The 23026-nt window shown below is 43.5% G+C and overlaps 1 protein-coding gene across 1 annotated transcript in view; it reads right to left on the bottom strand.

The window, feature by feature from the left end:
• Nucleotides 1-23026, bottom strand: part of KDM4C (lysine demethylase 4C) — a 961089-nt gene that overhangs the window by 233917 nt on the left and 704146 nt on the right. The window contains exons 14-15 of the mRNA XM_063913998.1: nucleotides 21686-21899; nucleotides 18319-18395 (exon numbers count right to left, since the gene is read on the bottom strand). Of these exons, the coding sequence (XP_063770068.1) occupies nucleotides 18319-18395; nucleotides 21686-21899 (291 nt within the window). The remainder of the gene's footprint in view (nucleotides 1-18318; nucleotides 18396-21685; nucleotides 21900-23026) is intronic.

The raw sequence follows: 23026 nt of genomic DNA, 5'->3' as shown, positions 1-23026 counted from the left end.
CTAATAAAGGGCATTGAAACGTTGTTATTTAATTGCTGTCGGTGTGAAAATCCTTGGAGTGCCGCACCATCTGTATGCTATATATATATATATATATATATATATATATATGCAAATGTCCAAGAGGAGCAGGCGGCACTCGGAGACTTGCAATTAGAAGAAATTTATTCTCTACGTTTCAGGGGCTGAACCCCTTTCGTCAGGAGATAAAGACACAACTGAACAAAAAAGGTTTAAATAGGCTACCAAGCAGGTGTCACACCTGTGAGTGGTAACTAATTAGATACATTGAAAGAAACTGACAAAAACATACAAAGTACAAAGAAAGGGCAACACATCAAAAGAAATACATAAATAGGAAAAAAAGGATGCATAATATACATAATGACAGTATCATAAATGGTTATATAAGCATTAGCTGTTATTTAACACAAAACACTTATAAAAAGCACTGTAAGCCTAATGATTCATTTAACCCCTTAGGTGAAACAGTGTCCAAAAGAAATATCCATCTGGATTCCCACTGCAGTAAACGTCACGGTCCCTGCCACAAATGGATACAGTTATATGGTCAATCATTCTGTAGCGGACAGAGGATAAGATATGTCTAGCAGACACAAAATGACGTGCGACAACTTGATTGCTAGACCCAGAAATTAAAGCAGCTCTGATTGCTGAACGATGTAAGTTCATTCTTTCCTTAAACTGACAAGTTTTTGCCTATAATATAACCCACATGGGTAGGAAATAATATATATGACATAAGATGAAGTACAGGTCAAACTATATCTCATTTTAAATGTTTTGCCTGTATGTGGATGACAAAATGTATCACCTGTTAGTAAATATCCACACGTTGTACATCCCAAGCACTTGTAACAGTCTGTTTTTTTTTTTAGTTAGAAAATGTGGAACTGGAGTGCTGTTTAGGCCGGTGACATAAAGTTTAATGACAGAATCCCCTATATTCCTTCCCCTTTGGAAACTAGGGAGCAGACTACTATTTTTCAACAGGGGCAAATTATCATCTGAATTTACAATAGGTCATAATTTCTTGATGTTATGAACCAGAGCTGGAGATTTAGTGTTAAATTGATTAACCCAAATCACTGAATTTTGGATAGACTTTTTAGGATGTGGGGTTAATAAGTTTGCACGAGGCAAACGTAGTGCTTTATTTTTAGCTGCAATAAGGTCCTTACGTTTGTAACCACGATCAAGAAATGTATTAAACATAGTATTCAAATGATGCATAGCATCCTCATTATCACTACAAATGCGCCTGACTCTCAAAAATTGAGAGTACGGGAGACCTCGTTTAGTAGAGGCGGGATGATGGCTATCAGACCTAAGCATGGTATTCCTGTCTGTTGGCTTAATATACAATGATGTGGACAGTTTCCCATTATTTAAAGAGATAGATACATCCAAAAAATGTACAGTCTGCGTATGTAGAGTAGCGGTCAATTTGGCAGAACAAGCAGAAGCATTGTGAATGTCAATCAGCTGTGTAAACATTTCTTGGCTGCCTGGCCTTATAATAAGCAGGTCATCTATATATCTGCGGTATGCAAAAATGAACTGGGTAATGTTAGGATCAGAAAAAAACAATTTAGTTTCCCCCGCATACATATAGGCGTTAGCGTACGATGGGGCCACAGAGGACCCCATCGCACAGCCAGGTAGATGCAGAAAAAATTGCTTATTAAAATAGAAATAATTTCTAGTTAGTATCAAATGTAATTGTCGAAAAATTTCTATTGGAGGGCCATTGTAAAGAGAGTTGTCAGTAATAAGAGATCTAACCGCCGACAACCTTTCATCGTGCTGTATGCATGTGTAGAGACTTACAACGTCCACACAGCACAGAATGCTACCCTCAGGTATGGCAGGCAAAGTATCAAAAAAAGACAATAAAGAGGAGGTATCCTTTAAATGGGTAGATGTATTCTGAATACAAGGCTGCAATATTGAATCTAACCATACTGAAATAGGTTGATCTAAGGACCCTCGCGCCAAAATAATCGGGCATCCGGGTGGATGAAACAAATCTTTATGAATCTTAGGTAGCGTGTACAGTAGTGGAACCACCGGATACGCTACCTTCAATGCTTTTACAAGATCATCTCCAATATCAGCCTGCAGCAGAAAATCAAGTTCTTTCTTATATAACACTGTAGGGCCACCAGGTAAGCGTGTATTAGTAGCTGACACAGATAGCTGCTTATCAATCTCTGCAAAATAATCATTGGTATTTTGTACAACGACAGACCCTACCTTATCAGTATTATGTATCACAATGTCTGTACGTTTTTGTAAGCTATGTAAGGCCGATAGTTCATCATTTGATAGATTATGGTAAACTGTGTCAAGGTCTTTAAGAATAGATGAAGTAGAAATTTCCCATAATATATTAAATGTTTTTATAGTGGGACTATTAGAGATCGGATCAAACCGTGAACGTGACTGAATTTTTTGTAACTGGCCTGGAATTCATGTACCAAAAGATTCCTGTACAGAACGTGATTTTTTTTTACCAGAAATCTCTTTTAACTGTAACTGACGAGAAAGTTTGTACGTTTCAACCTTAAACCGAAAAAAATCAGGTGAGCATTTAGGGACAAAAGACATACCCTTACTTAGTACACTATATTCAGCATCAGTAAATGGTAAATCAGAAATATTTAGCACTAGCTCTTTGGCTGCCGAGGTAGTCTCCCTTTTCCTGTCACATTGGCCGCCCCGTTTCGTTGGTCTACGGACGTACCGGCTCTCTGCGCTCGGGTAGTTGCGGCTAAAAGGATACCATGTTTACGTCTGGCAGCTTTATGTTGCATAGAATCAGAGTCACTACCTGATGTAGTAGAATGATGGATGTGCGCCCCGATTATGCCGGGATCGGATGCGTTGTTTGAACAGGTTTAGTGGAAGTGCCTTTTGAAATCCAACTATAAACTTGATGCTGAGCATAATCATAATCATTGTCCACTATTTTTAATTTATTTTGTTTATATTGGATTAAATCCATTTTTTATTTCTCAGTTTGGGCAGCCAGTTTATCTAGCCAATTACCATCAGTATCTGTAGTGAGTACTGGCAGGTGAGCATCCTCAAACAGCCAATGCTTATATACCCATTATGTGTATCAAAGGCGGAACTACCGCCAGTGCAACCAGTGTGTTGCACTGGGGCCCGCCTCTGTCCAGGGGCCCAAAGCATGTAATGAGTCAAACTGACTCATTACATGCCGCTGTGTGCTGCGGGCAACCGCTGCCCGCAGCGCACAGCCGCCCGGAGAGGAGAGGAGCAGCGGTACGGGGTAAGGAGGAGGAGGGAGGTGGAGGAGGAAGCCGCAGCAGCGCTTTGTTACTGGTGGAGGCGCTGCTGCTGCTGCCCCTCTGCTTCACTATAGGCTGTCTTCCGAGAACAGCCTATAGTGAAGCAGAGGGGCAGCAGCAGCAGCGCCTCCACCAATAACACAGCGCTGCTGCGGCTCCCTCCTCCACCTCCCTCCTCCTCCTTCTCTACTGCCCGGGAATCGTCAAGCTGCACCGAGGAGCCTGAGCCAGCGGAGAGGGTAAGTATAATTCTTCTTTCTTTCTGTCTTTATTGGGACTGCCTGCCGCAATGTGTAAAAATGGGGGACTGCCTGCCGCAATGTGTAAAAAGGGGGAATCTGCTTGCCGCTATGTGTAAAAATGGGGAATCTGCCTGCCGCAATGTGTAAAAATGGGGAATCTGCTTGTTGCTATGTGTAAAAATGGGGAATCTGCCTGCCGCAATGTGTAAAAATGGGGAATCTGCCTGCCGCTATGTGTAAAAATGGGGAATCTGCCTGCCGCAATGTGTAAAAATGGGGAATCTGCCTGCCGCAATGTGTAAAAATGGGGAATCTGCCTGCCGCTATGTGTAAAAAGGGGGAATCTGCCTGCCGCAATGTGTAAAAAGGGGGAATCTGCCTGCCGCAATGTGTAAAAAGGGGGAATCTGCCTGCCGCAATGTGTAAAAAGGGGGAATCTGCCTGCCGTAATGTGTAAAAAGGGGACGCTGTCTGCCGTTATGTGTAAAAAGTGTACGCTGCCTGCCGTAATGTGTAAAAAGGGGACGCTGTCTGCCGTAATGTGTAAAAAGGGGACGCTGTCTGCCGTAATGTGTAAAAAGGGGACGCTGTCTGCCGTAATGTGTAAAAAGGGGACGCTGTCTGCCGTTATGTGTAAAAAGTGTACGCTGTCTGCCGCTATGTGTAACAAGGGCACGCTGTCTGCCGTTATGTGTAAAAAGGGGACGCTGTATGCCGTTATGTGTAAAAAGTGCACGCTGTCTGCCGTAATGTGTAAAAAGGGGATGCTGTCTGCCGTAATGTGTAAAAAGAGGAACCTGTCCGCTGTAAGGTGTAAAAGGGCCTCTACCTGGTGTAGTGGTGCTACTGTGCGGCGTAATTTTAATAATGGAGACTACTGTGCACCGTTTTATGAATTGGTATTATTTTGTGACCACACCCCTTCCCCACGAAGCCACGCCACTATGTATTTTTGCGCGTGCCTACGGCGCGCACTGCCCCTGTTTTGCATGCAGGGATGGGGCTCCGATGCCGTTTCTTGCACACAGTGCTAAAATGTTTAGTTACGGCACTGTTGCTAGGTATCCATTTCTCTGGCCCTGAGCAGGTCCCCCTCACCAGATCCTCTCCAGGGGTGAGGGGGTGGACCTGGATGGGATGGGGGGTGGGGGTGGGGCAAAGCATTTTGTTGCACCTGGGCCCACCGCTCGCTAGTTCCGCCACTGATGTATATTATTATATAACCATTTATATAACCATTTATGATATTGTCATTATGTATATTATGCATTCTTTTTTCCTATTTATGTATTTCTTTTGATGTGTTGCACTTTCTTTGTACTTTGTATGTTTTTTTGTCAGTTTGTTTCAATGTATCTAATTAGTTACCACTTACAGGTGTGACACCTGCTTGGTAGCCTATTTAAACCTGTTTTTTTCAGCTGTGTCTTTATCTCCTGATGAAAAAGGGGTTCTGCCTTGAAACGGAGAGAATACATTTCTTCTATTTGCAAGTCTCCGAGTGCCGCCTACTCCTTTTGGACATTTGCAAGTCTACACATTTATTTGGGAGGGCAACGGAGTACATTACCTCAGAGAGTGCCGAATTATCTGCTGCATCTATCTATCTATCTATCTATATCTATATATATATATCTATATATCTATATATATATATATATATATATATATATATATATATATATACACACTGCTCAAAAAAATAAAGGGAACACTAAAGTAACACATCCTAGATCTGTATGAATGAAATATTCTTATTAAATACTTTGTTCTTTACATAGTTGAATGTGCTGACAACAAAATCACACAAAAATTATCAATGGAAATCAAATTTATTAACCCATGGAGGTCTGGATTTGGAGTCACACTCAAAATGAAAGTGGAAAACCACCTCAGGCTGATCCAACTTTGATGTAATGTCCTTAAAACAAGTCAAAATGAGGCTCAGTAGTGTGTGTGGCCTCCACGTGCCTGTATGACCTCCCTACAATGCCTGGGCATGCTCCTGATGAGGTGGTGGATGGTCTCCTGAGGGATCTCCTCCCAAACCTGTCATGCTGAAGGAGGTTGCAGGCAGCAGAACGTTCTCCTTTGCGTCTCCAGACTCTGTCACGTCTGTCACATGTGCTCAGTGAGAACCTGCTTTCATCTGTGAAGAGCACAGGGCGCCAGTGGCGAATTTGCCAATCTTGGTGTTCTCTGGCAAATGCCAAACGTCCTGCACGGTGTTGGGCTGTAAGCACAACCCCCATCTGTGGACGTCGGGCCCTCATACCACCCTCATGGAGTCTGTTTCTGATCATTTGAGTAGACACATGCACATTTGTGGCTTGCTGGAGGTCATTTTGCAGGGCTCTGGCAGTGCTCCTCCTGTTCCTCCTTGCACAAAGGCGGAAGTGGCGGTCCTGCTGCTGGGTTGTTGCCCTCCTACAGCCTCCTCCATGTCTCCTGATGTACTGGCCTGTCTCCTGGTAGCACCTCCATGCTCTGGACACTACGCTGACAGACACAGCAAACCTTCTTGCCACAGCTCGCATTGATGTGCCATCCTGGATGAGCTGCACTACCTGAGCCACTTGTGTGGGTTGTAGACTCTGTCTCATGCTACCACTAGAGTGAAAGCACCGCCAGCTTTCAAAAGTGACCAAAACATCAGCCAGAAAGCATAGGAGCCGAGAAGTGGTCTGTGGTCACCACCTGCAGAACAACTCCTTTCTTGGGGGTGTCTTGCTAATTGCCTATAATTCCCACCTGTTGTCTATTCCATTTGCACAACAGCATGTGAAATTGATTGTCAATCAGTGTTGCTTCCTAAGTGCACAGTTTGATTTCACAGAAGTGTGATTGACTGGGCGTTACATTGTGTTGTTTAAGTGTTCCCTTTATTTTTTTGAGCAGTGTGTGTATATGTATGTATATATATATATATATATATACATATATACATATATATATATATATATATATATACACATACATACATAGTAAATACTGCTAGTGCATGCATGATGTACCAGATTAATAACGGCACTGCACTGTAGAAAATAAACTATAGACCTGTGCAGTATAAGGTAACATATGTACAATATATCATTCTAGTGCACAGTCTGGAACCTGATCTCTAGAGGAGGTGGACCCTTAGGCATTGGTGCCCACAGGCGGTTTCCCCTGTGAACCTGTGAGCCAGTCCCTCCCTGTGCCTACCTGTGAAAAATAAACCTGCAGTGTGGAACTGTTACACGGTGTATGTGAGCCTTGTCACATTATATATTTATACACACACACATTTTGCAGTTCAAGTTTATGGATTTATTAGGCAAAGAGCAGTGAAGAGTTTAGTGAAGACAAAATGTTAAGTCAGCGCAGACAATGTCAGCTCTGCAAAAATAGAATTATTGCTGCTTAACCTTGAGCAGATCCTCAAGTGAATGTTCAGATATACTGTACAACATAGATCTTCTGCTACCATATTTCAGTGTATACTGAATACTTATTGTTCTGTTTAGTTGGAGCATAGTCAGTTCTCAGAATAATAGGAGAGCAGAGATCTTGCCATTATGAGAAGAAATAGCTGTAGGAGGTACAAACAGCGCACCTGCATTGATTCTTTAATGTAAAGCAAAATGCCAGAGTCTTATTCTTTAAAATAGTTGAAATATGAATTACACATCATAGCCTAAAACCGAGTTTATAATATTTAGATTTAAGCACAAAATTGGAAATACCCACAGTGTACTATATGTACATCACAGTGGAGTACCAGAAAATCATACTTAAGGGCATATTTACTATAAATTGCGGTCTGACACACATCGTGCAATAAGGATTTTTCACTTGCTTAAATGTATTACAGGTTGAGTATCCCTTATCAGAGTATCCCTTATCCAAATTGTTCTGAAAACTAATGTTTTCGGTATGCAGATTTTTTTACATTTATGCTGCACTCGCCCGACCCCGGGTCCCAATAATGCATTGCGCAGGTCAAATAATGCATTGCGCAGTTGCTTGTTCCCCGCCATTACTCGCGATGGAGCCATGACACCCCAGCCGAGACCTGCAAAGTGAGCAGTCCACGGCGGTGGGAGGCATCCAGCCAAGACACGCGAAGTGAGAGCCCGCGGCGGTGGGAAGCATCCAGACCGGACCTGCGAAGTGAGCAGCCAGCGGCAGTGTGAAGCATTGAGACAGGACCCGCAAAGTGAGAGCCCGCGGCTGTGGGAAGCATCCAGCTAAGACCAGCAATGTGAGCAGCCAGCGGTGTGGGAAAATGACACTCTGAGCCCTGACAACCTCAAATTCAGTAATTATATTTGTGTGTGTTTTATGTGTTTGAGGTCTATTTACAGCAAAAATGCATTTTGTGTTCACAACAGGGTCCCATCCTCAAGATAACTCATTAAAATATAAAAAATATTCTGAAATACGGAATAATCCGTTATCCAAAACGCTACTGCTCCCAAGCATTTCAGAAAAGAGGGATACTCAACCTGTACTATAAATCGCTCCAATCAGAAGTGTAGAGAGCCACACCGAGCCCCAGTATAGGAGGGGAGGTGGCTTAAAAAGCAGGGCCCCTAAGCCACCCCACGCGATCCACAGGGGTGTGCAATTTTAACGCAGGGGGAGGGGTGCAGGGGGAGGGTACATGCTTACTACCATACTTGAACAGGAAGCAGGTCCCTCCTACCCGGAAAGCGACATTTTCCCAGTGATATTTGTGAACATGACATTGGTCACTATATAGCAAAGATTTCGGCACAGTGCCAGAGTCTTTACTTTCTATGGGGGGCATGTACTAAGCAGTGATAAAAGTGGAGAAGTGAGCCAGTGGAGAAGTTGCCCATGGCAACCAATCAGCTGCTCTGTATATTTTTACAGTATGCAAATTATATATGTTACGTCAATGCTGATTGGTTGCCATGGGCAATTTCTCCACTGGCTCACTTCTACACTTTTATCACTGCTTAGTACATGTGCCTCTATGTGCATTGCCATCTTCCTGAAGAGATCACTGGGAAGATGGTGCCAAGGCAATTTGTACCCGCTCCCCGCAGCTCCACTAACTCCAATAAGAGTCATCCTGGCGATCAGGAATCGCATGATTACCTCCACCTATAGACATCCTTGTGGCTAATGCGTGGCTTTCCAGTTGTGTATGTGCAAAGTGAAAAAGCCATGATGCGAAGCGGGACCTCATGCAGCCCATAAAAGATATTCCAAAATTCGAGTGTCTACTTGCTACAAAAATGAACCCTGTATTCAAAAGGTAGGACTCTTAGATGTGCATTCTATTGTCTATATAGAGTTGATACTTAATGGCTTCAATGACCTTGAGAAACCATAACCAACAGTATTACTTTCTTTTTTACCAGTTACTATATATACTTTATCTTACGTCCTAGAGGATACTGGGGTCCATTTAGTACCATGGGGTATAGAGGGGTCCACTAGGAGCCATGGGCACTTTAAACATTTTCTTAGTGTGGGCTGGCTCCTCCCTCTATTCCCCTCCCACCAGACTTAGTTTAGAAAATGTGCCCGGAGGAGCCGGTCACGCTGAAGGAAGCTCCTGATGAGTGTTCTGCATTTATTTTCTATGTTCGTTGTTTTCAGGCAGGACTGGTTGGCACCAGCCTGCCTGCTTCGTGGGACTTAGGGGGGATGGGGGGCAACCTCTTGAAGGGTTAACAGTCCCGTTCCCTGCTGACAGGACACTGAGCTCCTGAGGGACTTATTCGCAATCCACACCACGGCAAGCGTACAGTCCCGCAGCATGCCGCCACCCCTAACAGAGCCAGAAGAATGACGAGTGGTGAGTACTGAGCTGGCATGAGGATACGGAGATGCGCGGCTTCTACACGGGAAGGAATGCGTCTCCGGACACAGTACACTGTACACAGTACCCATACTGGCTCAACAGCCTTAAAACGGTTCTCTCCATTTTAAGCACCAGAATCCTCAGCCAATATAAAAAAAGCGTGAATTCCACGCCATTGAAGGGGCAGGGCTTCACTATGAGAGGATCCAGCAGCTCACCAGCGCCATTTTCACTATGCAGTGGACACAGACGCTGACAGGACAGAGACGCGCAGCTCCTCCAGTGTGACTCAAAACTACCTCAGCAGAACCAGGGGGTCATAGCAGGGGGGAGGGGGGGGGGGGGGGAGAGTGATTATTGGTGTACTAAGTCCCCTATCAGGGTACTTAGCAACCCAGCTAAGCTAGGCATTAGCGATAAGTGCGCAGTGGGGGCTGGCTCCAAACAACTCTGTGTCTCCCTGAAGGGCTCTTTGTGGGTTAATTGTGCTTAACCTTTCCTGTGTGTGTGTGTGTGTGTGTGTGTGTGTGTGTGTGTGTGTGTGTGTGTGCATGTGTGTGTGCATGTGTGTGTGCACGCGCGCGCGCTCTGTCACATTACATTATGTCAGGCAGAGAGTGTGTGTCTTGTACCGCAGTGTTCCTCTTCACCAGGGGGCTCACTACTGGGTACTCAGGGTTCACAGGCTAGCGGGGCTGAATCGGAATGGGTCAATTCTCTTAAGGGAATAATCTCAACTCTTCCTGCAAAATTGTCCCGCAATGAGAAAGAGACGCAATACTTAAAGCAGACTGTGTATGAGTTTATGAACGGAGACTCAGCCCCCTCCCATTTATCCGCAAAAGCGATCTCTGGCCCATATCCTGCAGGCTGACTCTGACAGGTCAGACATGGAGGAGAGAGAGGTGGACTCAGAGGGGGGATGCAGCTCTGTCACAGAGAATAGAGGCTCTAATAGAGGCTATCAGAGATGTTTTGCATATTCCTGATAAGGTGTCAGAGGAGTGTGAGGAATCTTATTTTAATGTAAAAAAAGAAGTCCTCAGTCACTTTTCCTGCGGCAAAGGAATTGAATACCCTGTTCGAATAACCATGGGTTAAACCTGATAAGAAGTTTCAGATCCCTAAAAGGTTGCGCTCATCTTTTCCTTTTCCTATGGAGGATAGGAAAAAATGGGAAAATCCACCGATAGTGGACACATCAGTCTCTAGGCTGTCACGTAAAATTGTATTGCCTGTTCCTGGTGCAGCCTCCCTGAAAGGCACGGCTGATCGTAAAATTGACACTACACTCAAATCATTGTACACAGCTGCTGGGGTGGCCCATAGACCCACTATTGCATGTGTGTGGATCACAAAAGCCATTGCGAAATGGTCAGGTAACCTAATTGAGGGGTTAGATTCCTTATCTACAGGGAATGTTGTCTTACTCCTGCAGCATATACAGGACTCTGCAAACTTTATGGTGGAAGCCATAAAGGAAATAGGTGTGCTTAACGCACGCACCACCGCTATGGCAGTGTCGGCACACAGGGGCTTGTGGCTACGCCAGTGGACTGCTGACGTGGATTCCAGGAAAGGCGTGGAAGGCCTACCATTCACAGGAGAGGCCTTGTTTGGAGATTAATTAGATAACTGGATCTCCACAGCTACTGCGGGTAAGTCTATGTATCTTCCTTCTGCAGCCCCCCCAACCAAGAAGACTTATTCAGCTTCTAAGTTAAAGTCCTTTCGGACAGCAAAGTTCAAGGGAAAATCCAGAGGTGCTTCTACGTCCTCCAGCGGAGCAAGAGGTAAACCACGCAAACCAGTAACAGCAGGTGCTCAGGAACAGAGCTCAGGCTCTGCTTCCTCAAAAACTTCAGCATGACGGTGGACCGCAATGCCTGGAAGGCTGTCAGGTGGGAGCACGCCTACAATTCTTCAGTCAGATCTGGTCAAATTCGTGCCAGGATCCTTGGGTCATAAATCTTATTTCCCGGGGCTACAGACTGGAGTTCCAAGAGCTCCCACCTCACAGATTCTTCAAATCAGGCTTGCCAGTTTCATGAGAGGAGGCAAGTATAACTTTACAACATGCCATCCAAAAACTGGTACAGACTCACGTCATTGTTCCAGTTCCACCTCATCAGCTAAACAAGGGGTATTCCAACTTGTTTGTAGTTCCGAAACCGGACGGTTCGGTAAGACCAATTTTGAACCTCAAGCCATTGAACCTGTACTGAGTGTTCAAATTCATGATGGAGTCTCTGAGAGCGGTGATCTTAGGTCTGGAGGAGGGGGAATTCCTAGTGTCTCTGGATATCAAGGATGCGTACCTTCACACTTTGATCTGGCCGCCTCATCAGGCTTATCTACGGTTTGCACTGCAGGACTGTCACTACCAGTTCCAGGCCCTGCCATTTCACCTCTCCACGGCACCGAGGGTGTTCACCAAGGTTATGGTAGATATGATATTTTTACCGTGCAAACAGGGAGTGAACATAATTCCGTACCTGGATGATCTCCTGATAAAAGCACCGTCCAAGGAAAGGTTACTGGACAGCATTGCTCTCTAAACCAAACGTCTCCAGGATCATGGGCGGATTCTGAATCTTCCGAAATCTCACCTAGAGCCAACACAGAGGCTCCCATTCCTGGGAATGATACTGGATACGGAGTCGCAGAAGGTGTTCTTTCCGTTGGAAAAGGCATTAGTAATCCAGTCGATGGTTCGGGATGTCCTGAAGCCAACCCGGATATCGGTGCATCTATGCATTTGCCTTCTTGGGAAAATGGTGGCCTCTTACGAGGCTCTTCAATACGGAAGGATTCACGCAAGACCCTTCCAGCTAGATCTGTTGGACAAATGGTCTGGATCGCATTTTCACATGCACCAGAGGAATAGTCTGTCACCAAAAGCCAGGATCTCCCTTCTGTGGTGGCTACAGACTTCTCACCTCGTCGAGGGTCAAAGGTTCGGAATTTAGAACTGGATTCTGCTAACCACAGACGCAAGCCTCAGAGGTTGGGGGGCAGTCACTCAGGGGGTGCAGTTTCAAGGAAGATGGTCCAGTCTGGAAGTCATCCTTCCAATCAACATTCTGGAACTCAGGGCCATATACAACACCCTTCTGCAGGCCTCGCATCTTCTTCAAGATCGGGCCATTCAGGTCCAGTCGGACAATGTAACGGCAGTAACGTACATAAACCGACAGGGCGGAACGAAAAGCAGAACATCAATGTCAGAGGTGTCAAGAATTCTCCTCTGGGCAGAGAAAAACACTGTGGTGTTGTCAGCGGTCTTCATTCTGGGAGTAGACAACTGTGAAGCGGACTTCCTAAGCAGACACGACCTGCACCCGAGGGAGTGGGGCCTTCACCCGTAAATGTTCAGGTGCTTGATAAGTTGATGAGGATATCCACAAATCGACATGATGGCCTCTCGTCTCAACAAGAGGCTCAAGCGGTATTGTTTCAGGTCGAGAGACCCACAGGTGGTGGCGGTAGACGCCCTGATGACTCCATGGGTCTATCAGATGGTGTACATGTTTCCTCCACTTCCTCTGATCCCAAGAATTCTAAAGAGAATAAAAAGGGAAAAGGTTCAAGCAATTCTAATTGCTCCGGACTGGCCAAGAAGGGCCTGGTACGCGGACCTTCTGGAGATGCTCCTCGAAGATCCATGGCCTCTACCTCTATGCGAGGATCTTCTGCAACAGGGCCCGTTCGTCTATCAGGACTTACCACGGCTACATTTGACAGCATGATTCTAGCCAGGCGAGGGATCCCTAACAAGGTTATCCTGACTATGATCCAAGCCAGGAAGGGGGTAACGTCTAAGCATTACCATCGTATTTGGAAGAAATACGTCTCTTGGTGTGAGAGCAGAAAATTTTCTGCAGTGGAATTTCATCTAGGATGTTTCCTGCTTTTTCTACAAGCAGGAGCGGATGTGGGCCTACGTCTGGGCTCCATAAAAGTCCAGATTTCGGCCTTGTTCATTTTCTTTCGGAAACAGTTGGCTTCTCTTCCGGAGGTCCAGACGTTCTTAAAAGGTGTTCTGCACATCCAACCTCCCTTTGTGCCTCCCACGGCAACTTGAGATCTAGATGTGGTGCTGCATTTTCTCCAATTGGACTGGTTTGAGCAGTTACAGGAGGTGGATGTAAAATATCTTACATGGAAGACCGTCACACTGTTGGCCTTGGCTTCAGCAAGACGTGTGTCGGAGCTGGGGGCTTTGTCTCACAAAAGTCCCTATTTAATTCTCCATGAAGACAGAGCTGAACTCAGAACTCATCAGCAATTTCTACCTAAGGTGGTGTCTGCGTTTCACATCAACCAACCTGTTGTGGTTCCGTTTGTCACCGACACCTCTGCTACTTCAAAGTCTTTGGATGTTGTGAAGACTTTGAAGGTGTATGTGAAAAGAACAACTTGTCACAGAAAGACGGACTCACTGTTTGTTCTTTATGATCCCAATAAGATTTGGTGTCCTGCTTCAAAGCAGACTATTGCACGCCGGATCAAACTTACTATCCAGCATGCTTATTCCACTGCAAATTTGCCATGTCCAAAATCTGTACAGGCCCATTCTACTAGGTCAGTGGGTTCTTCCTGGGCGGCTGCCTGAGGTGTCTTGGCTTTACAGCTCTGCTGAGCAGCTCCTTGGTCAGGTTTGAACACGTTTGCTAAGTTCTACAAGTTCGATACTTTGGCCTCTGAGGACCTTCAGTTTGGTCAATCAGTTCTGCAGGAACCGCAGCACTTTCCCACCCAGTTTGGAAGCTTTGGTACATCCACGTGGTACTAAATGGACCCCAGTATCCTCTAGGACGTAAGAGAAAATAGGATTTTAATTGCCTACCGGTAAATCCTTTTCTCGTAGTCCATAGAGGATACTGGGCACCCACCCAGTGCTTTGTTCTTCCTGCACTGTTACTTGGTTAAGTAATGTGCATTCAGCTGTTGCTGTTACTGTTTAAAGTTTGGTTAGCTTGGCTTTCCTCTTGTTGTGTGTGCTGGTACGGAATCTCACCACTATACTTATCTATCCTTCTCTCGAAGTATGTCCGTCTCCTCGGGCACAGTTTCCTAGACTGAGTCTGGTGGGAGGGGCATAGAAGGAGGAGCCAGCCCACACTATCAAATTCTTAAAGTGCCCATGGCTCCTAGTGGACCCATATATACCCCATGGTACTAAATGGACCCCAGTATCATCTACGGACTACGAGAATGATTTACTGGTAGGTAATTAATATCCTATTTTATTTATAAGATTTTCAGGATTAATTGTTCCATGCCGTGTGGTGTATTGAAGCTAGGTACAGTATATGAAGATATGTGATTGTGGTGTGCTATGTATGTGTGTGCAATACTGTATGTGTGTGTGATATGCTGTGTATGTGTGTACAGTGTGCTGTGTGTGTGCAATGTGTATGGTGTGCTATGTGTTTGTATGGTGTGCTGTGTATGCGTGTGCAATGTGTACAGTATGTGTGTATGGTATGGTGCGCTATGTATGTGTGTGCAATGTATATGTGTGCATGGGGCGCTACTGTATGTATGTGTATGCAATGTGTATGGTGTGCTATATATGAGTGTGCATGTATGGTGTGCTATGTGCATGAAATGTGTAAGTGTGTATGGTGTGTTATGTATATGTGTGCAATGTGTATGTGCAAGGGCGTAGATACCATAGGTGCAGGCAGTGCAGCTGCTATGGGGCCCAGAGCTGAGAGGGGCCCACCTTCTCTGTCACAGTTACATGTGTTATATACTGTACATGTTTCACCATTTGGTGGTACATAGCGATCCTTTCAAACTTTTTCCTTGGGGCCTGCAATACATCTAGGTATGCCCCTGGACCTGCTCATTGTAGTGTGGTATAAAATGAACTGAAGGGCAGTTTAATGTTAAATAATATGAACTGGGGCACTGTAATGAGGCACACTATGAATGGGGAGCACTATAAATCATAATGTTAATAGGGGGAACTGTCCGGCATAATGTGTACTGGCAGCTCTGAAATGTGACATAGGGTGAACTTAAGCACTACTACGATTCATAAAAGAAACTAGGGCACTACTGTTGGGCATAACATTTTCTGCTATGGTTCAGAAAATCAACTAGGGCATAAAATTAACAACTGCTGCTCTCTAGAAGCATTGGGTTTGGGGCCCCTTCAATATGTGATATGCTAGGTATAGGTGTTCAATATAGACCCCCCCTCCCAGAGCCTGATTAAGGCTCCGGGGGCCCGGGGTACTGAAGACATGGGGGCCCCCAAGAACTAATATATATACGGTATCGCTCAACCTAGGAATATATCAGCAGTGCGGGTGGCACGCACAGGACTGGCATTCAGTTCAAATAACTGGACACAAGAGTCTCCTTCACGATCAACGTTTCGTTATTATCAACCTTCGTCAGGATCCTGGCGAAGGTTAATAATACCAAAACGTTGATCATGAAGGAGACTGTTTTTGTCCAGTTATTTGAATTGAATGCCAGTCCCGTGTGTGCCACCCGCACTGCTGATTATATATGTAGTACTAACACACACATATATATATGTAGTATGTATGTATGTATGTATGTATGTATGTATATATATATATATATATATATATATATATATATATATACACATACATACACACACACACGTATACACAAACACACAAACATACACACCACGTTGACCAACGAGGGAGAAGGAGAGAGGGGGGAACGGAGGGAGAAAGAAAGAGAGGGAGGAGAGAAAGAAAGGGGGAGGGAGAGTTAAAAAGAGAGAAAGGGAGAAAAAGAGTGGAAGTGGAGGGAGGGAGAGAGAGAGAGAGAGAGAGAGAGAGAGAGAGAGTGATAAAGACAGGAAGAGAGGGGGGAGGGAATGGGAGGAAGAAAGACAGGGGGAGGGAGAGGAAGAGATGAGGGAGAGGGAGAAAGAGAGAGAATGAGGGAGGGAGGGAGGGAGGGAGGGAGGGAGAAGGGGAGGCGTGGAGAGGTTTGATGAGAGTGGAAATAAAGTAGTAAAAGTACGCTGACAATTCTCAGTGTCAGCTTCCTCATAAGTCAATGCCTGCAGCTGCTGTGTGGAACTGGCAGTGCTGCAGATTGTGCCCCGGTCCGTTTGCTTCCTCCTGACGCTATCATGTCACACTGCGGCTCCTGCCACGGCTGGGATATAGCTGATGAGGCAGGGAGGGCGGGCGCAACGTAGTGCGAGTGCGGTGCGCCGGGCGTCAGGAGGTGCTGTCATTCATAGGCAGCACGGTAAGAGGATTGGACATGTGACCGTGGGGAAGGGGGTGTTACCATAGTGATGTACACAGCGTAATTGACTATGTTTTTTCAGCCTACCTGTGCCACACTGTGGCGACAGGCCGGTGACCAGCGCAATCAATTACAGGGACACGGGGGGCCCATGAGAACTGAGGGGGCCCTGAGCAACGCTTCCCCTGGGCCCCCCCCCCTTACTCCAGCTCTGCCCCCCAACCCTCCTCTAGTAAATACTACCTTTGCTCCTGCATTTGATGTATTTTTATCTGCATTGTTCATATGCTGCCCTAGATTTAATTGCAATATGTTTTAGAACAATTCCTATTACTAATAAAGTACTTTCTACTCTTAGTCACTTAACTGTCAATGTTTCCCTCCAAAACCATTTACAACTGTTTTTTTTTTAAATTTAATACAGTTTAAAAAGTATTTCCTTGGCAACGGATGACGCGCCTAGCAGAAATGACGCATCGCTGTCTTTGCCGGATACCGGAAGTGCGGTGCGTTCCAGCCACTCGACGGTGGAACGCACGTTGAATCCAGCTCACTGCTGTTTACTGCGGGGCCGCGACTACATGATTCTATCATTGTTGGGTCAGTATTTGAAGCATTGATTATCTGTGCATCCACATATAGATTATTACATTGGTGCTAATTAATTATAGGTTGGTTAAGTGCTGATTGGTGCGCAGTATTTGGCGCCTTTTTTGAGGGCACCTGTTAGGAATTTCCTGGTTATTTTTGGAGACCATGGACTATGAGGACATGTTGTGCATGCTGCTACATTGTATGTCTTGAGGATGATCCTGATGGGATCCAAACGTCGACATTTTTTGAATTGATAAGTATGAAATAAAAACCTGTTGCTTTTTTAAGTGCAAATATTGATCTGGTGAGTGCCCCTCTATTGTTTCTCTAGATGGGAATTTCCAGACCTGGATCTCATGGGTGAAACCCCAGTGGATGGCTTGATTTGAATGTGAGTGCGACCTTACATGGAATTATATTATATATATATATATATATACACACACACAGTGTATATGTGTATTATATATATATTTATTACGCACATCTGCAGAACAGATCTCATTGTTAAAATCTGGGGGACACAGTGGGGCGGTGCAGGCACATGTGATCTGACCATGCCAGTTACGTGGTTAAACAATATGCAGTTCAGGTAACATTTTACATAAGACATGTTAGAAAAAGGTTAACAGAACAGGTGGCAAAGAATACATCCAAAACCAGAAGTCAACATACCCATCCATCATAAAACTGTGCACAATCTTAAATGTAAGGAAAAGCAGCAATGCTTTAGCAAATTTGTATATAAAAAAAAATATGGCAACATGTAGCCCAGAGTACTGCACACATATTTGACATTCATGAATTAAGCACAATTAATAGTTGTGCTATGGTTCTAGATTTAATGTATGTGTAAAATGATCTTCAATAAACTAGTGTATATCAGATGGATGCAGCTTATTTTGTGGTAAACAGTCATTGATTAGAGTAGTTATTTGGTTGTTTTAGAAACAAGACCATTTCTCTTTTTAATAATAGCAGGTTTGTAGTCAGTTCCTGGCTGTTGAATATTGCTTCTCTCATGCTAGTCTGTCATGCTTAAAGTCTAAAAATAAATGATGCAACTTACTGCTGTCCAAACTCCAATTCTGCATCGAGAACACATCCATCCATCATGAATTTCATGGGAAGGAACACCATAACAACCTGTAATGAGAGAACTCAGTTAATTAATGAATTCTGCCCCTTTTGGTCTCGGAATCTTCAAGAAACTCAGCGGTGTATGGCGCAAAAAAACACGACAGGCTTAAAGGGAAAATAACCAAGACAGAGTGTCCTTGACATTTGAGGCAAATATCAAGTCTTTAGTCTCAAAGGTTTTCGCCCCTGAGATAGCACATTGAGAAAAAAAATAATGGCAAGTAAAATGTATGTCATATTACTGAATTCTTTATTTTATGCAAGGTAAAAGCTGGTATATATTTGTGGGTTTAATTCAAAAGCAGATTCCCTGCATATTTTGTTCTGAATTATATAATACATCATCTACAATTAATGTCATATGTATATACAGTATATTAGTCGCGCAATCACAAGGTTACCTGGGCTATACACGAGAGCAGGTTAAGGCATGAAATAATTTTCTGCAGGATCATTATTATAAGAAACTGAATGCCTGCTAAAACTGAACATGCAATGGCAAGAGCAAATCACAAGTGTCTCTCTTAAGTGCAGCAAGGTACACAGCACTCCAAGAACCTCAGAAAAATAGTAAGTGGGATATGTGCTTAGCCCTGTAGGGGTGTAATGGGGAAGGGGGATTTAACAAAGAGTCCCTCCTTATATTTAATGATAAAGATGGGAATTGAATGATGGTTCATAGAAAACGCTTTTTTTGTTGTTGGTTTTTTTGCATACAATGTTTGATGTTTTGCTATGGTGAGGTTCCAATATTTTCTCACATTCATAGTTTTAGTTTTGTTTAGATTTAGGTATGCTTTGTTTGGCTGCAATGGCCGGCCTTCCCGCACTCACTATTGGGGATCTTTAGCCAGACACATGGCACAGGAGACGCTTGAGTGGGTTGAGCACTTGCTCTGAGACTCCCTGTGCCCCAGTAGTAGTACTAGTACATACGATAGCTGGAGCGATTCTATCTGGTGATACAAAAGGTGGGGACTTCCAGAGGAATTACATATATAACACAACCCAATGAGTAAAAAAAAAAAAAAAAAAGATTTTTATATATATATATATATATATATATATATATATATATATGTAGGGTACAAATGCCCTTAGAGCAAATAATATACATAAATAGGATTAAAAAAAATATCATATCAAAAGTACCAGTACATATAAATAAATAATCCTAATACCAGTTTACTACATAAAAACAACAACATAAGACATCAACATAAACGGACACATACAGTATATCATAAGTGCAGGATCACAAGCTATTTGGAGCAGTTTACTTCCTGCACCTATTGACAATTTCTCAAGTGGTCAAGTACTTGAGTATCTTCATAGTTGTGATAACTGAAAATGTTCATAAATGTTATATGCGATGGTATCAAAGTACATGCACTGCATCCAAAAGCAGGGGGGGGAGGTGCACCTTTAGGTGCTATCCTCTACCCAGGTTTCCTTCAATGTAGCAGTCTCTCTTTCACTTATAAGGGTGGTTATATCAGCTTTTTACCTCTCCTAAATGATAAACTAGTTTTCTGGAGAAATACGAAGATATGGGGTCTGCCTGCAGATGTGGTACCTCTGTGTTCAACGTTTCACCCTGTGACAGGGCTTCCTAAGGAACAATTGAGAGTGCCTTTCCTCATCTTCATGCCTCTTACATACCCCGCTCATCGTGGGTCCCCACATCCGGTTGGTGGGTTCCCACTTCCTGTTCTGGTTGGTGGGTCACTTTTGGTTGTGGCTAGTAGGCTCCCATTTCCAGTTCTGGTTGGTGGGTCACTCCCGAACCCAGCTAGCGGATCCTGTATGGCTGGCAAAAAGTAATTCACTATTAGTTTCCTGACCGCCAACTTCCTATTGCGGTTGGTTTATCCTCCTACAGTGGCGTTAGACTTCCAGATTCCGGTGATGGCATTTTTCCAGTGGTGAACTACTTCCGCCGGTAGCATAATAGCCGATGGCTGGTTGGCGGGAGGAGGTTCTACTTGATTAGTGCTGTTATTGGTGTAAAGCTGTACCATTCCACAAGCTATTTCAGTAATAATCTCCAGCAGTGGAACAACACATTAAGCACACAAGAGACACAAACATTCACAAAACATGGATACTAAAAATTTTATAAATAATAAATGGAGAATAATAATTAATTAAAATCTCTGGAATATGAAAATCGAGTCCATCAGGACTACTACTGTATAACATGTCTTCGGGTTCTACAGTCAATAAGAGTTAAAAATATAAATGTGTTTAAATTAATACATATTTAAATAGATAGCTTGCACCTTACTTCAAACAAGTGGGCACACCAGTAAGCACTGGAAACCATGAATATTATGGAACCAATGTTTAAGACTAAACAATGTTTTGTGCCCAATATTAAAATATTGGTAAGTACCAATGTTTTCTATGGCTATCCCATTCCTAGTTACTGTTGCTTGTATCTGACAGGTGGCTCAAATTAATAACATCATCACAATTAGACCTGATGACACATTAATCCCTGACACGTCTAAGCACAACACTGCATATATTTTTACAATCCAGGAAGTATGGAAGAGTATACAAAGTTATCTACCTACAACATCTTTGCCCCCACAAACTCAATGGTAGACTCATTTGAAATAAGGGATTCCCTGCTTGAAGTGACCTCTGAGAAGTGCCTGGTGATCATGTGGGATAACTAGAGATAACCACTGCATTGCAGACATTTTTATGAATTCCAGGGACTGTAGAAGATCTCATCTCCCCTACCCTGACTTCAATAAATTACTAGTATTACTCTTCCTTTCTGGCAACTACACTCAGGTGGTACCATAACTGAAACAATGTGTTCCCTTAGTAGTTGTTGTCACTCCATAGACATATCTATAATGGGTGCAGGACATGCAATGCATATGAGCCCCTGGCACCATAGGAAAAAGGCACTGCTGACATTTTTCAAAAGATCTGCACATGCGCAGTAATTACAGGGAACATTGTGTGAGCCCAATGTTTCTGCAGAACTACACATGTGCAATAGTCTCTGGTGTGAGAGTCTACTGGGCACCTAAGCCTGCAAAAGAGGGGGGCCATGTGAAGACTGCTCGTGGACCACCTCCTCTCTTAAGCCATCCCTGTAATACCCTACACTAAAGAAAAAAAATCTAATTTGTGTGGGTATAGCATATAACTGATATTTCAGCAGTGAAGGGGTTAAGAAGCACAACTATGACATATTTATGCTTGGGAATCTTCCAACAGTTACAGTATGTAAGTATATGTGATTTATAATTACTGAAGACTGAATATCCACTTACTTGCATGAACTTGCACACAACATCTTGTGCAGGCAATAAGTGGACTTCTTCCATCATCATCAATAAAGGTTTTTGTGGGCGAGTACTCAGTGTTATCTTCACTGTATATGAAGCACATTTCTGGGACAAGGGGCTTTGTTTTTTGTTCCAATGTGGGAATACCGCTTGATACAGATTCCCAATAAGACTGAACATCATTATTATAAGTTTCAGACTAAAAGAAACAAAAAGAAAAAAAAAAAAATACATATCGAATGTAAGAGAAGCTGACAACCATAGAATGGTCAGAAGGCATTTTCAGTAAGTACTAATGCTATCATTTGCTCCAAGAGTGGAAGAGTAATATTACAATTTATAACATATCATGTTACAGGTGTGGTGCAGAATTAAAGAACAGGTAAACCTCTTTAGTGTTCAAAACAAACAGTATGACGGTAAACACGACAATACAGAATAAATATTTATAAAATCTACCCTAAAAAATGATTACTAATAGCCTCTATTTATAAGGCACCACAAATTTCCATGCACCGTAAAATACAAAGCGGGGTAAACAAAGTAAGAGAATAACAAATATACATATTTACATATTTACAAATGTAGGCATAGTAAAAATGTATACCAGTTTACTCATATAGTGGACCTATGGGGAAAGATTAAAAAATACGCGTTACATACTGCGATATACTGTACAGTATGATATGCTCACAGTCATTGCAGTTTCGGTAGTGAAATGCGGAAGAGACACAGTGATACTGTAGCATGTCTTATACTGTGAATAAACAGGGGCATCCAGGGACGCGGCTTGAAATGATTACTTTGTGGCCAAGACCGAAAAAGGACTTTGATGTTTTCATTATACTGTATAAGCACTAGTACTGTAACTGCTTATTTGCCTACGGCAATAGATGCACACTCAGTTGTTCATAGAAGCAGTCCTTTTTAGGTCATGACATAAAGTAATGGCAGTATCATGGATGCCCATGGAGCCCACCATTTGTAAGGCATCCTACAGTATCACTGCGTCTCTGCCGCACATCACTACCAAAACTGCAAAGTCCATGATCCTTCTCACATTTAGACATTTTACAGTGTTCTTTCACCCCACCAACTAATAAGTCATAGCAGTCCTTCCCATACATCCAATCTTTACTGTTTCCAGTGGCACATACTGTTATTTATTTATTACCAGTTATTTATATAGCGCGCACACATTCCGCAGCACTTTACAGAAACTATTTTCCATTCACATCCATAAGTGGAGCTTACAATCTATATTTCCTACCACATGTACACGATCACACATTCATACTAGGGTTAATTTGTGTTGGGATCCAATTG

This window comes from Pseudophryne corroboree, chromosome 1 (genome assembly GCF_028390025.1).
Source record: "Pseudophryne corroboree isolate aPseCor3 chromosome 1, aPseCor3.hap2, whole genome shotgun sequence".
In the NCBI taxonomy this organism is placed as follows: domain Eukaryota; kingdom Metazoa; phylum Chordata; class Amphibia; order Anura; family Myobatrachidae; genus Pseudophryne; species Pseudophryne corroboree.
The sequence above is the reverse complement of the archived record's forward strand: the minus strand, read 5'-3'. Positions and strand labels throughout refer to the sequence as shown.